This window comes from Elephantulus edwardii, unplaced genomic scaffold, assembly GCF_000299155.1.
Source record: "Elephantulus edwardii isolate Elephantulus edwardi_28Jun2011 unplaced genomic scaffold, EleEdw1.0 scaffold00505, whole genome shotgun sequence".
NCBI lineage: Eukaryota > Metazoa > Chordata > Mammalia > Macroscelidea > Macroscelididae > Elephantulus > Elephantulus edwardii.
This window is the reverse complement of record NW_006400255.1, coordinates 353,818-370,744: the sequence shown is the minus strand read 5'-3', so window position 1 is coordinate 370,744 and position 16,927 is coordinate 353,818. Positions and strand designations below refer to the sequence as shown.

At 39.0% G+C, this 16,927-nt stretch overlaps 1 protein-coding gene across 1 annotated transcript in view; it reads right to left on the bottom strand.

The window, feature by feature from the left end:
- AKR1C1 (aldo-keto reductase family 1, member C1) overlaps positions 1 to 16,927 on the bottom strand; it is a 130,290-nt gene that overhangs the window by 62,021 nt on the left and 51,342 nt on the right. Inside the window, exons 2-3 of the mRNA XM_006903071.1 lie at positions 3,154 to 3,321; positions 197 to 313 (exon numbers count right to left, since the gene is read on the bottom strand). Of these exons, the coding sequence (XP_006903133.1) occupies positions 197 to 313; positions 3,154 to 3,321 (285 nt within the window). The remainder of the gene's footprint in view (positions 1 to 196; positions 314 to 3,153; positions 3,322 to 16,927) is intronic.

The following is a 16,927-nucleotide window of genomic DNA, read 5'->3' as shown; positions in this document are numbered from 1 at the left end:
ATACCCTATCATACATTGCTTTTAAATTATTCACTCCCTCATCTGTTTCAGTGCAGTATACACAATTTATCCAGTTTTTCTCAGTCTTACCCCAATATACTCTTCTAGGAAAAAAAAATCTATTCAACCATCCATGCAAGATAATGGTCATACTGACAGTGGAAATGAAATAAGCTTAATTATGCAAATTTCTAACCTTCAGTGCAATTGGCCAATGAATAAGGTAGAGATCAACATAATCCAGTTGAAGTTTTTTCAGTGACTTTTCCAAGCCTGACTGAACCAACTCTGGTTGAAGGAAAGTCATCCAAAGCTGCAGAGATTAAGAACAGAAGGTGTGCTTCATTAGTATTTAGAAAACTTAGTGAAGAGCTATAGCAACAGATAAGATAATGAGATACGTCTTGTTCAGCAAATTTAAATCTTGCCTACATTATTGATTTTGGACTTAATTTGGATCATTATTAATATAGACAGGACAAATATGAGTCTGGATTATAATCAGTAAGAATATAAGTAATCTTTAGGTTTCACTTCAATCTGAGCCAGTTTTTACTGTGATACTTTGAAATATGTGGATTTCATTTTTAAATGATATAGAGAAAATGAGCAATATATCCAAAAGAGATGGAAATACTGCCCTAAGAAAACACATGAAAGAATTGAGATCAAATGAATGTTTTTAATTTAGTGACATTATAGCTATGCTCGGAGGGTCCTGTCAGAGGTTTAGACAGAGAGGTGACATATTCTATCTATTTTGGAAGCAATGTCTAGAACTCTATTTTTATTGGGCTGTTGGTTTGGTTTTTTTTTTTACTTTTTAGAATTTGTTTTCACTCTAAGTTAAAACTAGGTGACCACAAAAGTAAAAACTTTCTTTTTGAGTTTTCTTTTTATTTGATTGATTATGTTGTCAAGCTATCTACTGAAAAATGGAAGGAAATGATTCAAGAGAAAAAGGTCATTACCATGTAACAATCACATTCATCATTTAAAATATATTTGAGTATACTAAACAATTTCACAAGCTTGATTTAATGATATCCTTAATCAACCCTTTTAAGGAAGAAGTAGTATCTCTTTCATGTAGAAAAAAGTTTTGAACATGTAAATAGGTGCTAGGCACAATTCAAGCCAAATTAGATCTATTTTGGTTAGTATTCCTATCGCTCTCTTACATTGTTCTTTGTATTGTCAGAAATGAAAATTGAGATTCAGAATGTTAAAAAAAATTGCCATAACACAGTGATAATAGAAAAGCTATAATTTGACCATAGATCTGTATCATCCATGCAAAATAACAAGACTTTAGGCTTAAACTCAGAAAGTAAAAATACTTTAGTTGTTATTGTTAGGTGCCTTTGAGTACAACTCATATTGATCCTTTGAACAATGGATGTGAATGTCATCCTATCCTTTGCCATCCACCTACTTCCTGACACACTAGACCACATCTCAACAGCCATTGTGTCAGTCCACCTGGTTGAAGGTAGTCCTTTCCTTTGCTGACTGTCCTCCCTTCCAAACATCATGTCCCCTTCTAAGGTATAACCCCTCCTAGCCATATGTCTAAAGTATTTAAGGCAAAGTCTTTACCATTTTTGCCTGCAAAGAGCACTCTGGCTGTACCCTCTCCGAGATATATTTGTTTGTTCTTTCAGCACTCCATGGGATATTCAGTGCTCTTCTCCAACACTACAACTCAAAGGCATCAGTTCTTCTTCTGTCAACCCTATTTATTGTCTAACTCTCATATGCATAGCAAGTGGTTTGAAAGACCATGGCCTGAATTAGGCACACCTTATTTCTCAAACTGACTCTCATTATTCCTCAATAATTTGGAGAGATCCCTAATTAAAGACTTTTCCAATACAATATGTCTCCTGATTTCCTGACTTCTGGTACCAAGGGTGTTAACTGTGAATCTAAGTAAGAGGAAGTTGTTGACAATTTCAGTCTCTTCTCAATTCACCATGATGTTGCCTAGTTCTCCAATGCTAATAATCTTGTTTTCTTGACATTGAGATGTAATCCATGTTGAAAGCTGCATTCCTTGATCTTCTGCAACAAGTTTTTCAAGTCCTCCCCACTTTCACCAAGCAAGATTGTGTCATCTGCATAATGCAGGCTATGATGAGTCTCCTTCTGATTCTGATGCCACATTCCTCTTCATAAAGTCCAGCTTCTCGAATATTTAGCTCAGCATACTGATTAAACAGGTATAGAGATGTAGCTCTGTATGTGCTCACCAGTCTATGCCAGGAAGTTTGTAGGACAACTGTCTGGACAATGGATTGGAATTGGTCCATTTTTGTTCATATTCCTAAGAAAGGTGATCCAACAGATGTGGAAACTATCTAACAATATCATTAATATCACATGCAAGCAAAATACTGCTCAAGATCATATAAAAATGGCTAATCTGGTCTGAAAAACAGTGTATTCAAATTTTGTAAATAAACTAGTATAAAATAAAAACAAAAACAAACAAACAAAAAAAACCAAACTGGCTAGAACAGTACATTGATAGAGAACTGCCAGAGGTTCAAGCATGGTTTAGAAGAGGCTGTGGCACTTGGGATATCATTGCTGATGTCTGGTGGATTCTGGCTGAAAATAGAGAATACCAGAAGAATTTCAATTTGTGCTGTATTGACTCTTCAAAGTCATTTGACTGTGTGGATCATAACAAATTTTGGCTGACTTTGAGAAGAACTGGAGTCCCAGACACTTAATTGTGCTCGTGCAAACCCTGTATCTTGCCCAAAGGCCGGATATATTGTAGCACGAACAATGCAGGAGAACACTGCATAGTTTAAAATTGAAGAGAGAGTACATCAGGGTTGTATTCTTGCAGGAGTGGCATCCCCGTCCTAAACAACATGACTCCAGAAACTCTATGAACTTTGATAAATGTCGATAGCTATAGAAAGGCATCAGGCCTTTTGTTCTTAGGTTGCTATGAGTCGTGCTCAACTCGATGGCAATCAACAACAACAACAGCAGTAACAACAAATACTTTAGAGCATGACAATAATTTAAAAGGTCATGCAAATGAATGCAGTTCATAAATCCACTCAAAATATGATATATGAAATAACCAATTTCCATGCACCATAATTATGCACATACACATAACATACACAATACCTTTGAAGTGTAGAATATATCTTCTCTCTTCACTGTGCCATCAGCAATCTTGCTTCGAATGGCTCTTCCAATTTCCTCTTCATTATTGCATGTATAAGCAGAATCAATATGACGAAATCCAGCATCAATAGCTAATTTGGTTGCCTCCTCGGCTTGACTTGTAGGAACCTAAGGAATTAACAAGCAGCAGTATTCATAAATCTATTTGATTGAGAAGTATTTGGCACCTCAAGGACGAGCCAGCACCAATGTGGATCATTTTCTCAGATTTCCTGTTTTTATGTATGGCTTGCTTAGAATTTTTATAAAAACCGTTTTTATTGTGATTTGAGTGGAAGTTTACAGAGCTAATTGGTCTTCCATTTCCTCTTGATTGTGAGATTAATTACATTCCTCACAATGTAACTTCATCCTTTCTACTTCTTTTCTATATTATGGATTTCTACTTATCCTTCTCTCCTGCCTCTGAGACATATATATTATCAAATTATTGCCCTTTTGGTCTTGTGTTATGTGATTGAACATACAACCAAGATGCTTTGATAATAATGGGTAACTGGAATGTATGAGTTGGGAACCAAAAAGAAGGAACAGTAGGTGGAAAACATGGACTTGGTGACAGAAATTAGGCTGGGGATAGAACGATAGAATGCTGAACAATCAATGATTTATTCATAGTAAATACCTTTTAAAAGAAACATAAATGTGGGCTAAACACATGGATTTCTCCTGATTTATGCACAGGAATCAGATCGACTGAGTCTGTGGAAGGAATTGTTGGAGAAGTTCAATATCAGCAGTGAAAACTAGGCCAGATGTTGATTGTGGAATAGACCATCAACTACTCATATGCAAGTTCAAATTAAAGCTAGAGAAGGTAAAGTCAAGTGCACAGGAATAAAAATTTGATATTGAGTCTACCCTCCATGAATTTAAAAACCAACTCAGGCATTGGTTTGAGGTCTTGAACACTAATGAACAAAAGACTAGATGAGTTGTGGGCGATATAAAGAATATCATTCATGAAGAAAGCAAAAGGTGATTACAAAGATAGAGGAAGAAGAAAAGAACAAAATGGATGTCAAAAGAGACTGAATATTGGACTAGAGTGCTGAAAAACCAAGGCAAAGGGAAGAAAATTAAGAAGTTAAGGAGCTAAATAGAAATTCAAAGGGAAGCTTGGGAAGACAAAGCCAAGTATTATAATGAAAGGTGCAAAGCATTGGAGTTGGAAAATCAAAAGGGCCAAACTTGCTCAGCATTTTTTAAATTTTAAATAAAATTTTATTTTTATTGTAATTTTAATGAATATATACAGAGAAGCTAGATTTCCATTCATTCATTTTTGCACATTTTACCTCCTCACCCTCCCTCTACCTCTCCAGATTACTTTTTTAATTAAAAATTTTCAGTAATTGTTGCACAATTACCTACTCCTCCCACTTTCATCCTGTTTACAATGATATATCTCTTATACTGAGCTCTTATTTTACATATAATGCTTAATCATATATTCATTTTAGACAGTTCTTTCTTTAATCTGTTTCAATGCAATGGTCTTTGTCAATCCACTCTTATCCTATTCTTCTCCCAATCCCCCATATCAGGCCTGAAATATAACAGTGGTACCATGCAGTATTTGTCCTTCCACAACTGATCCCTCACTCAGCATGATGTACTCCAGGTTCCTCTATGTTGTGCAATGTTTTAAAAGTTCATTGTTTTTTATTGCTGCGTAGCATTCCATTGCATGAATATACCACTGTTTTTCTATCCATACATTTGTTGACAGGCACTTGAGTTGCTTTCACCTTTTTGCTATTGTAAATAATGCAGCAATAAACATGAGTGTTTATAGATCTGTTTGGATGGCAGTTATAGTTCCTTTAGGATATATTCCCAGTGGAATTACTAAGTCAAATGGTATTTCTATTTCCAGCTTTTTGAGAAAGCACCAAACTGCCTTCCATAGTGGTTGCACTAGTTTACACTTCTACCAGCAGTGAATAAGTGTTCCAGTCTCTCCACAGCCTTGCCTGGATTTATTGTTTGCTGCTCTGTTGAACTTTGCTATTGTTACTGAGGTGAGATGATATCTCATAGTTGTTTTGATTTGCCTCTCTCTTAGAGTTAGGGATTTTGAACATTTCTTCATGTGTTTGTTTTCCATCTGTACAATTCCTGTAGAAAACTCAAGCAAGACTCACATCTCACAATATATACAAAAACAAGCTCAAGGTGGGTCAAGGACCTAGAAGTAAAACCAAAGACTATAAATTTCACCTAGAGAAAAGCTTGGAAGAACTCTAGAAGCCCTAATCCACAGTATGAACAGTCTTCCAGGCATAATTGGAAACCTATGACCAGGTGAAAACAAAATGGATGAATGGGACCTTCTAAGAATCAAATTCCTGTGCACATCAAAAGACTTCTTCAAATGGGTTAAAGGGAAAGTCACAGACGGGGGAAAAGTACTTGGTAATGACATATCTGATAAGGGACTCATCTAAAATTTATAAAATACTCCAGCACCTCAACGATAAAAACCTAAACAGTCCAATAGCAAAATGGAGACAGGTTATGAATAGATACCTCACCAAAGAAAACATTCAGATGGCTCAGCATTTCTTATGCTAAGGAATTAAAGAACAAATTCAAGCCACAAGTTGTAATACTTAAGGGTAGATTATCAAACAATCCAGGAAGCATTAAAAGAAGATGGAAGGAGTATACAGAATTACTGTACAAAAAAAAAGAGTCATTTGGCACAGAAGAATTTCATGAAACAATACATGATCAAATGCAATGGTGATGAAGGAGGAAATTCAGGCTGCTGTGAAGGAAGCTGGCAAAAGAATAAGGCCCCAGAAATTGATGGAATACCAACTGACATATTTCAACAAACAGATGCTGTCCTGGATGTGCTCACCATGCTATGACAAGAAATCTGGAGGATAACTACCTAGTCAACTGACTAGAAGAGATACATATTTATTCCCATTAGAAAAACAGGTAACCTGTCAGAGTGGAAATTATTGAATATCACTAATCTTACACACAGAAAAATCCTTCTGAAGATTATCCAAAAACGACTGCAAAGGTATATTGATGGAAAGCTGTCAGAAGTACAAGCTGGGTTTAAAAGAGGTTGTGGCACTAGAGACGTTATTGTCAATGTCAGATGGATCTTGGCAGAAAGCAAAGAGTACCAGAAAGTATCTATTTGTCTTTCATTGACAATAAAAAGGCATTTGATTGTGTGGATCACAACAAATTGTGGCTAACTTTGAGGAGAATGGGAATCCCAGAACACTTCATTGTCCTCAGGTGAAACCTATACTTGTGCCAGGAAGCAGTCCTCACAACAGAGCAAAGAAACATTGCATGGTTCAAAATAAGGAAAGGTATGTGTCATGGATGTCTCCTATCTTTAAATCTTTTCAATCTATGTGTAGAACAGATCATTCTGAAGGCTGGGCTTTATGAGGAGGAATGTGGCATCATGATTGGAGGAAAACTCATCAACAACCAGCGTGATGCAACTGATACACCTTCCTTGCTGAAACTGAGGTAGACCTAAAGTGCTTGCTGGGGAAAGTCAAGGACTGTAGTCTTCAATATGGGTTGAAGCTCAACATCAAGAAAACAAAGATTCTCACCACGGATCCAATTGGCAGCACTATGATAGATGGAGAAGAGATTGAGGTTGTTAACCCTCAGAGCTTGCTCAGCCCCACAATTAACACTCTCAGCACCAGCAGTGAGACTATCTAAAGACAAATTGCACTGGGAAAATCTGCTGTCAGGGACCTCTCCAAAGTATTGAGAAGCAACAATGTCAGTCTAGAGAGTAAAGTGCAATTGACCCAGGTCATGGTCTTTACAATTACATGCTATGCATCAGACAACTATACAATGGCTAAGGTTGATAGAAGAAGAATTACCGTCTTTGAGTGGTTCTGGAGAAGAGTATTGAGCTTACATGGACTGCCAAGCAAATAATTACATCTATCTTGGAGAGGGTGAAACCAAGTTTCTCCTTGCAGGCTAGGACTTTTGAAGCTCTGTCTCACATACTTTGGGCACATGGCCAAAGAGGGATCATTCCTTGGAGAAGGGCATCATCGTTGGAATGGTAGAGGGCCATGAGGAAAGGGAGACCCTGGATGAGATGGATTGCTATAGTAACTGGGGTAATGGGGGTTGGTGTGTCAGAGTGAGTGAGACTGACTCAGAATAGGGAAGGATCAGAGCTGTTGTATATGGGTCACTATGAGTTGCAGGCAATTCGATGGCACAGAACAACAGCAAAAACACAGCTGAGTGTTCTAAGGCATGCCTACCTCTCTGCAGTCACCACTCATTTTAGAGGCCTGTCTATCCTTTGACTCAAAGTGAGCCACAGAGTGTGTTCCATTTCAGACTTATGGGATTCCTAATGGTCGTATCTTAGCACTTCCACTAGTCTCTATTAGAAAAGCAAAGCTTACTTTTGTAATTTTGCATTTGCCTTTACATTTTTCTTCCTTTCTATTCAGGATGTCGTTTGGTGATTTCTTCAGAGTATCATCTATTTCTTCTTGTCTCAGGCTCAGATTCATGTTGAACATTATCAATCCTGAAAACGCATTATTACCTTGTATCTTTGATTTCCTTGATTATTCTTTGCACCAGGTGGGGAGAGATTAATAGTTGTACCTTATCATTCCAGAAGCTGCAAGACCTCAGTTTCTACTCACCTAAGAAAGATGTAGAATCATGGTTTTAAGGACTATATTATGTCAGTAGACATTAGTGTTCTCTAAGACTATTGATCTGAGTGAGTACTGGTCTCCACCATGGTTCTGTCAGTTTGCTGCACTGTTGTGGCTGTGTGTTGCTGTGGTATTAAAAGCCATGCCATTGGTACTTCATGTAATAACAACAACAAAAGGGGGAAAACACACGAGCAAACATCTTTTTAGTGTTCTCTGCTTTCAGTACAAATTCACCTGATGTCAGCAATGATATGCCTCTTGTACCACAACCTCTTCTGAACCCAGCTTGAATTTCTGGCAGTTGCCTGTCATATACCATTCCTGTAATTTTCAAATACTCTTCAGCAAAAATTTTAATTGCATGTGATATTAATGATAGTTTCAATTATTTTCATATTATTGTGCATCATCTTTTTTTTGAACCTGACCAAATATGTGCCTTATCTAGTCAATTGGCTATGTGCTTTCTTCAATATTTGTTGGCAGAAATGGGTAAAGAACACTTTCAGGGTTGCAACTGTTTTCTTAAAAACCTCAGTTTACATTTTATCAATTCTAGGAGTCTTATTTTTTTGTCCATGCCTTTGATGCAGCTTGAGCTTCTTCCTTGGGTACTAACGGTTCTTGGTCATATGCTAATACTCATCACTCATATGTCAGTGTGCTATACTATGGTGGCTTGTATGTTACTAGGATGCTGGAAATTATGCTACTTGTATTTCAAATAGCAGCAATATCACCCATGGTGGACAGATTTCAGCAGAGCGTTTGGTGTAAGACCAACTAAAATGCAGAAATGGCCATCAACTTCTGAAATAACAGGCCCTTGAAACTCTATGAACAACGGAAGAGCATTACTAGATATAGTGCTGGCAGATGAGCACTTCAGACATGGTGGCATTCAAGAGGAAATATATGAAGTGTATATATATATATATCCCTGGAAATTGTAAAAGAAGAAATGGAATGCATAAAGATTAACATATCAAGCATTATTGAGCTGAGATGGACTGGTATTGGCTGATTTGAATCAATCACATTATCTACTATTCCAGGAATGACAAATAGAATAGGTTGGCATTCATTGTCAAAAAGAGAATTCCAAGATCTATCATGAAGTATAATGGTGAGAACTATGTTTGTTGTTGTTATGTGCCGTCGAGTCGTTTGCGACTCATAGCGACCCTATGTACAACAGCCCTAAACCGTGCTCTATCTTGTGGCAATCTCATTGCCCCTGACATACCCATCCCGAGTACCCCAGTCACTGAATCAATCCACTTCATAGAGGGTCTTCCCCTCCTGTGCTGTCCCTCTACTCTACCCAGCATGATGTCCTTCACCATAGACCTGTCTCTCCTTACAACATGTCCAAAGTATGTCAGACGAAGCCCCAGAATCCTTGCCTCCAAGGAGCAGCCTGGTTTAACCCTCTCTAGGATGAATCTGTTTGTTTTCTTGGCAGTCCATGGTACATTCAATACTCTTCTCCAGCTCCACAGCTCAAAGGATATTCAATCTCCATACAAGGAAGTCCTGTTAATACAACCATTACTCAAATATATGTATGACTCATGAAAGCCCATGATGAAGAATTTGAAGAGCTCTGGTGGACTTGTGTCAAGGAACTGAGCTGCTCTCCATAATGCACATGTTTCCAATAAACACCAGCTCCACCAACAAAAATAGATGGTCAGAATGTTCCTGTGTAATTTATATCTACTAAACCTTTGTGAAAACCCAAAGGAGAGTCAGCTGTGAGTCGATTCCAACTCAAGAGTGCAAAACAATGACCACAATCACCAACTTATGCAGTATGAAATTGATTGGATATGCAATCAAGATGCAATAATAATCTTTGGAGACTGGGGTGTAAAAGTTGGAAACAAGGAAGTAGTGGTAGTTGGAAAATATGGCCTTGCTGACAGAAATGAGGTCAGAGACCTAATTCTAGAATTTTGTATGATGGATGATGCATTCATTCCAAATACTTTTAAAATAATCCCAACCAACCAAAACCATAAAATGTGACTATATACTTGCACTCCATCAGGATTCAGATTGGCTAACCCTATGGAAAGAAACATTGAAGAAGTTCAATATCAGCTATCACAACCAGACTAGGATGGAACTGACTTTGGAAAAGGCAATTAACTACTCATATTCAAGTTCTAATTGATGAAGAAAATGAAAACAACTCCAAAGTGAAGTTGAAGAAAATAAAGCAACTCCATGAGAATGAAAATATGAACTCGAGTATAAACCATCCTAATTTAGAAACCATCTTAATAATAAATTTGATACACTGAACCCTAAAAACCGCAGATCAGACAAGTTGTGCAATAACATCATGGATATCATCTATGTAGAAAGAAAAAGGTCATAACAAATGCAGAGAGGAAAGAATCAACAAAATTTTTTTAATTTTTTCCTTTTATTATTTTTTGTTAGTGTACTGTCAAATCAGATCTGACTGGTACAGGAGGAGATTGCCCCTCCTTCTCCAGCAGAGCATCTGGTAGATTCAAACCGTGTACCTCTGGGATTGCAGTGCAGCTTCTTGCCACTAGGCCACTGAGCTCCCTAACAAAATTAATATCAGAATAAAGCCTGAAACTTACATTGGAACTAGATGAAGGGGGAAGAGCAGTTAGGTAAGATAAGAAAGGGCAATTTCAAAATGCAGCTTAAAAAAAGATAATGCAAAGTAATATTGCAAAATCGAGAAAGTAATAGTTTTTACTTTTGTGGTTTTTAACTCTTGTGTTCCCTATAGTATCTTTCTTTGCTGCAATCCTTTTATACTAACCTCTCCCTTATCATATAATGCCTTTTCCTTCACAAAAGTCAAGCAGACATTATCCTCCCTTTATTGTGTGTGATAAAACATTCTTCTAGGGCGTGTAACCCTGGTATGTCCATTTGCTGCACAGAGGTCTCTCGTGGTTGCTGTGATGCCCAACACTGTGACACTGATGAGTCAAATGCAAGAATGGTTACCCATGGTGGACAGTGTTTGCTGGAGCTTCCCGATTAAAACAACCTTGGTAGCAGGAGTGGCATCCACTTCCATAATAGCTTGCCTCTGGAAACCCTATGAACCTGCAGAAAGGATGAAGGTTATACAGGTGTCCAGGACTTTTGTTCATGGGGTCACTATGAGTTGCCTGTGACTCGATGGCACCTAACAATAACAAGAATAGTTTTTACTTTTTTTTAAAAAAATTATTTTATTAGTGTGTGTGTGTGTGTGTGTGTGTGTGTACCGTCAAATCAGATCTGACTGGTATAGGAGGAGATTGTTCGTCCTTCTCCAGCAGAGCATCTGGTGGATTTGAACTGTGCACCTCTGGCGTTGCAGTACACCTTCTTGCCACTAGGCCACCAGAGCTCGCCTAGTTTTTACTTTTGTTGTTTTTAACTCTTGTGTTCTTTATAATATCTTCCTTTGCTGTAATCATTTTATACTAAACTATCCCTTATAATACTTTTTCCTCACACAAGTTAAGCAGAATCTATCATCCCTGTAGAGGATAGGTATCTATCTAGCTCTGATGACCTAGTGGAAAGAAACTGCACTGCAATCCCAAAAGCATGGGATTCAAATCTACCAGCAGCTCTGCAGGAGAAAGGATGGGTCATCTCCTTCTGTGAGATTAACTGCCTTGAAAACCCACTGGAGGTCCAGCTGTAAGTCAGTTCCAACTTGATTAACTGCCTCTAAAACCAACCAGAGGGTCAGCTGTGAGTCAGTTCTGACTTGATGGCACATAATAACAACAGTCCTCATCAAGTTAGTGATTTTGTCTGTCTTTTCTAGCCCACCCTCTAGCCTATCATTTCTTTATTATGAAGTTGGGCATTCCAACAATCCCATTCAAATAAATGGGATACTTTTTAACTGGCTTTAAGATTCCTAAGGCCACTCTTACTTTGAGATATTGGTTACTTAACAACATAAGATTGTTTTCATTTGATATTATTTAGACTAAAGAGACACAAAGGAGAACCAGCAAAGAAACAACAAGGTGTTATGAGGAAGTACAGAGAAAACAGTGCACAAACTTCTAAGGGTTTGGAGTGGCATCCACAGAATACACTGAGTTCCTTCAGGATGGAATTTTGGCAGTATGTGGGAAATGGTACCAATGTGAAATTCAATAGAGACTCAGGGCCCATGTTCTTATTGGATAGATCACAGGTGCTCTGTCTGCCCTGCACATATCATGATGACAGACTCTCAGAAAGAAAACCAATATCAGCCTAAACTTTGTGAAATCAATTTATGCACAAACACCTTTGTCAAACAGAGAATTACGAGACCCTTACTGAATCCTATTTAGAGTTGGTAATGAGGCCAAAACGTGAAAACAAAACTTTCTTTGTATATTCTTACTCATTGCTGTTCAGTCAGAACTGACTCATAGCTGACTCTCCAGCACCATTTTGGAGGCTGTAAATTTCTAGGGAGATTGTCCACGTTTCTTCCTTGGAGCTGTTGGTGGATTTCAAACACCAGAGCAGTGCTACCTGTCAGTTAACACTGCCACTCCCTAGGACTACACCACCTTGGCTCCCTTCTCTGTATATTGTTGTAGCACAGAGTTGGAATGACGCATAGTTGACCGCCCCCCCCCCCCCATGGGTTTTCAGAGGCAGTAAATCACACAGGAGAAGATTCCCCATCATCTCCTGCAGAGCAGCTGATGGATTTGAATCAAGTGCCTCTGGGTTGGTAACACAACTATTTTCCACTAAGCCATCAGATCTCTCTTCTATGTATGTTGTTGTTATGTACCATCAAATTGGAACTTACCCATACCTGACCATCCAGCAGGTGTGCAGAGGCAGTAAGTGATATATGAAAAGACTGCCTGTCTTTTCCTGCAGTGCAGCTGGTAGATTTGAACAATGTATGTTTGCATTGGCAATGCAATTCCTTACCACTAAATCACAAGGGCTTCCTTATATGAACAATGTATGTTTGCATTGGCAATGCAATTCCTTACCACTAAATCACAAGGGCTTCCTTATATGTATACTAGTCCATTATTAATTCTTTCTAAGATTATGGTGACTTCATCCCAAAACATTCAATTATGCTCTTATGAAACCTATACCAAACCAGGAAGCTGCTGTTGGAAGAGAACCACTGAACGCTACCTGGTTTAAAATCAGGAAATGTATGCATCAGGGTTGCATCTTTCTCCATATGTATTCAATTTTTATGCTGGACAAATCATCTAATAAGCTGGATTCTATTAAGAAAAATGTAGCATCAGGATAGGAAGAAGACACATCAATATCCTTCACTAAGCATATGACACACCTTGCTTGCTAAGAGGAGGAATTGAAAAGATTTCTGCACAAGATCAAATACTACAATCTTCAAAATGGATTGCAACTTAATAAGAACACAAAATTCCTCACCACTGGACCTATAAGTAATATGACAGAGAAAAGTTTGAAATTGCCACTTATGTCATTTCACTTGGATCTATAATCAATACTTTTAGTATTAGCAGTCAGGAGATCAGGAGAAATATGGCATTGGCCAAGTCTGCTATCAGGGACTTCTTCAAATTACTGGAGTAATGGTGTCAGTCTGAAGAGTAAGGTGCACTTTCTTCCAGCCATAGTCTTTTTTTAATCACTTGCTATGCATCTGAGAGCTAGACAATGAATAAGGATGACAGAGGAAGAATTATTGCCTTTCAGTTGTGGTGTTGTAGGAAAGTATCAAATATCAGATGGACTGCCAAAAGAACAAACAGATATGTGTTGGAGAAGATACAGCCAGAGTGCTACTTGGAGGCAAGGATGGCAAAGGTTAGTCTAACATAATTTGGGCATATTGCTAGGAGTGGCTATTCTTTGTAAAGGGATATCATACTTGCAAGGGTGGAAGGCCAGTGAAAGAAGAATACCCTCAGTGAGATGGATTAAAACAGTGACTACAACAATTGGCTCAAGTGTGTCAGAGATGATGAGGTAGATACAGGACAGTGTTCAGATCTGTTGTTCATAGGGTAACTGAGTTGTACTCAACTCAATGGTGCCCAACAAAAATGATAACATGCTAAGAAGGTGAACTGCCAACTCATGTGCACATGTTGTTATGTGCTGTCAAGTCACCTGTGGCCCATAGCGACCCTATGTATGATGGCCCTAAATCCCTGCTCTATGCTGTGCTAATCTTATTGTCTCTGACATGCCTGCTGTCATTACTCCAGTCACTGAAACAATCCAACTTATCAAGGGTCTTCCTAGCAACAAGATTAATTCTTTCAGAAGTAGAGGGCTGGTCCTGCATCTTAGTTGGTATTAGTCACAAGGCCCTGCTGAAACCTCTCCACCAGGGGTGATCCTTCTGGTACTTGAAACAATGATGTCATAACCTCCAGCATCCCAACAACATACAAGTCACTAGAGTACAGCATCCTGAAAGATGTCTAGTGGAAGAGTTACGTAGTAAGTATAAAATGTGTAATATAGAATACAGAATTTTATCTCAGAAATTAGCTATACTATTAAAGAGTTAGCAAAGTGTCTATCCTGAAAGACAACTCCAATCAAAGTTGTCTTAGTGTGTAACAGATGGAGTTGATTATTGAAAGTTTGGCAGTTTCAATGTACCAGATACTCTGAAGGATAAAAATGGTCATCTCTTCTCATAAAGATTTACAGCTTCTGAAACCTCATGGAGGATTGCTGAGTCAGAATCAACCCAGCAACAGTGTTAAAGGATAAGCAAAGTAGGTGTCTGTCCCAAAATCAAAGGCCTATTAAATTTGTTGTTGTTCGTATGTTTTGTCAAATTGGAATTGGCTCATAGCTAATCCTCCAGTGAGTTTTCAGACATTATAAATTGCACAAAAGAGATTCCAACATGGCGGCTATGGAGAAAGCAGTGTGAGGAGTTAAAAAAGCAGCAAGCTGCATAGAAACGGGACACTAGAGAGACCGTCATGGCACACAGAAACCGATGCAGTGCAATGAAGACAGTAGAAAATCTGACTCAGAACTTTTATTAAAATAATTAGTTTGGGAGCTACAGGAGCATCGAGCTATGTGGCAGGCCCCAGCTGAAGCCAGAAACTGCCAGCCAACCTACTATGGAATCCATTCTCCAGGAGAAAGAAGATTAAAGGGAAATTGACTGAGTTCTCTTAAGCCTCAATAGGAGCAAGTGGGTCTGTTGGAATTTGACTGAGTTTTCTTGTGTCCCCACTGACCACCCAGGATTGGGCGAGCCAGTAGGAATTGAACTGAGTTTTCTTGGGCACCGTCCTCTGCTCAGGAGGGCAATCAGGAGGGAGTGGGCCAGTGGGAATTTGGCTGAGTTCTCTTGGACCCTGCTGACTGCCCAGGATTGGGCCGGCCAGTGGGGATTTAACAGAGTTTTCTTGAGCACTGCTGACTGCCCAGGAGAGCGTCCAGGAGTGAGTGAGCCTGTGGGAATTTGACTGAGCTTTTGTGGACACTGCAGACTGGCCAGAGGTGAGTGGGCCAGTGGGAATTTGACTGAGTTTTCTTGGGTCCCTCTGAACACAGGGCCCTGTTGGGGCAGGGATTGCTGGGTGAGGGTACTGGTACAGGTGAGGTCACTGGGCAGAGGCCACTGGGCAGAGACTGCTGAGCGAGAGCCGCTGGGTTGGAGACAGACAGCTGGAATTTGAGTAAGGACACCACTTGTGAGCACACCTGGACAGCTAAAATCAGAGTGAGATCCTGGCAAGTGGTTGACCTGCCCCTGTGGTCCCCACACCCCTGCCTCCCATGCCTGCCCTGCCCACCATTTGGCTCCACACCTGTGCCTACATATCCAGTCAATTTGCTTGCTTTTACTCCAGAGCCCCTTGATCTAACTTAGGTACAAGAGGCTGCTCTTACAAGCCTTGAACTGAACTTTCCCTTGAGTCAGAAGTTCAGAGAAAAACACAAGTGGGGTAGATGCCTACACGATTTCTAGAGCATTGTCTTCAGATCAAGAACCTATCAATGTCTCATAGAAAGTACACTATCCCACATATTACACAAGCACAAAGCAAGATGTCACCCCCAAAAGGTAACACATGATCAGTGGATTTCCTGAAGCCAGAAAATCTGATGGAACTTTCTGACACAGAATTTAAAAGAACAATGATTGAATATTTTCAATGGATGAAAGACAAACTTGAAGAATTAAAGGGCATCCTAAGCAAAAACCAGGAGGAGCCAAAAAAAAATATCCAAAACGATGAAGATCAAACAAATGAGACATTAAAGACACTGGAAAAACAAGAAACCACAATCCAAAATTTGAGGCCCAATATTTCAAATGTCAACATAATGGAGGAACATGTGAGCAGAGATGAAGAGATGGAACACAGAACCAGTGAAACAGAAGATAGAATTGTCACCACTGATCTGCTAGAGCAAAAAGCAGAATCAAAAAAGAAGCAAAAAGAAGAAAACTTAAAAATGTGGGACATCATCAAGATAAATAATATGCACATTATTGGATTACCAGAACAGGAAGAAACAAGTACAGGCACCGAATAATTGTGGAAGAATTACTAGAGGAAAGCTTCCCAGGCTTAATTAAGAATGAGAGAATGTATATTCAACAAGCTAAATGAACACCATATAGAATAGACTCCAAAAGAAACAGCAACACATACTATAGTAAAAATTTGCCAGAACCAAAGATAAGGCAAGAATTCTGAAGGCAGGGAGGGAGAAACAAAGAGTAACCAATAAGGGAGGGAAGATAAGATTAAGTGCCGATTTCTCAGCAGAAACCATGTGACCAAGAAGAGAGTGGATGGACATATATCAAAACGCTCAAAGAACACAATTGTCAACCAAAATTGTTGTTGTTGTTTGTTGTTATGTGCCGTTGAGTCACCTGCGACCCATAGCGACCCTCTGTAAAATAGCCCTAAACTCCGCTCTGTCCTGTGCCAATCGCACTGTCTCTGACACTCCCATCCCAATTATCCCAGTCACTGAATCAATCCACCTCATAGAGGGCC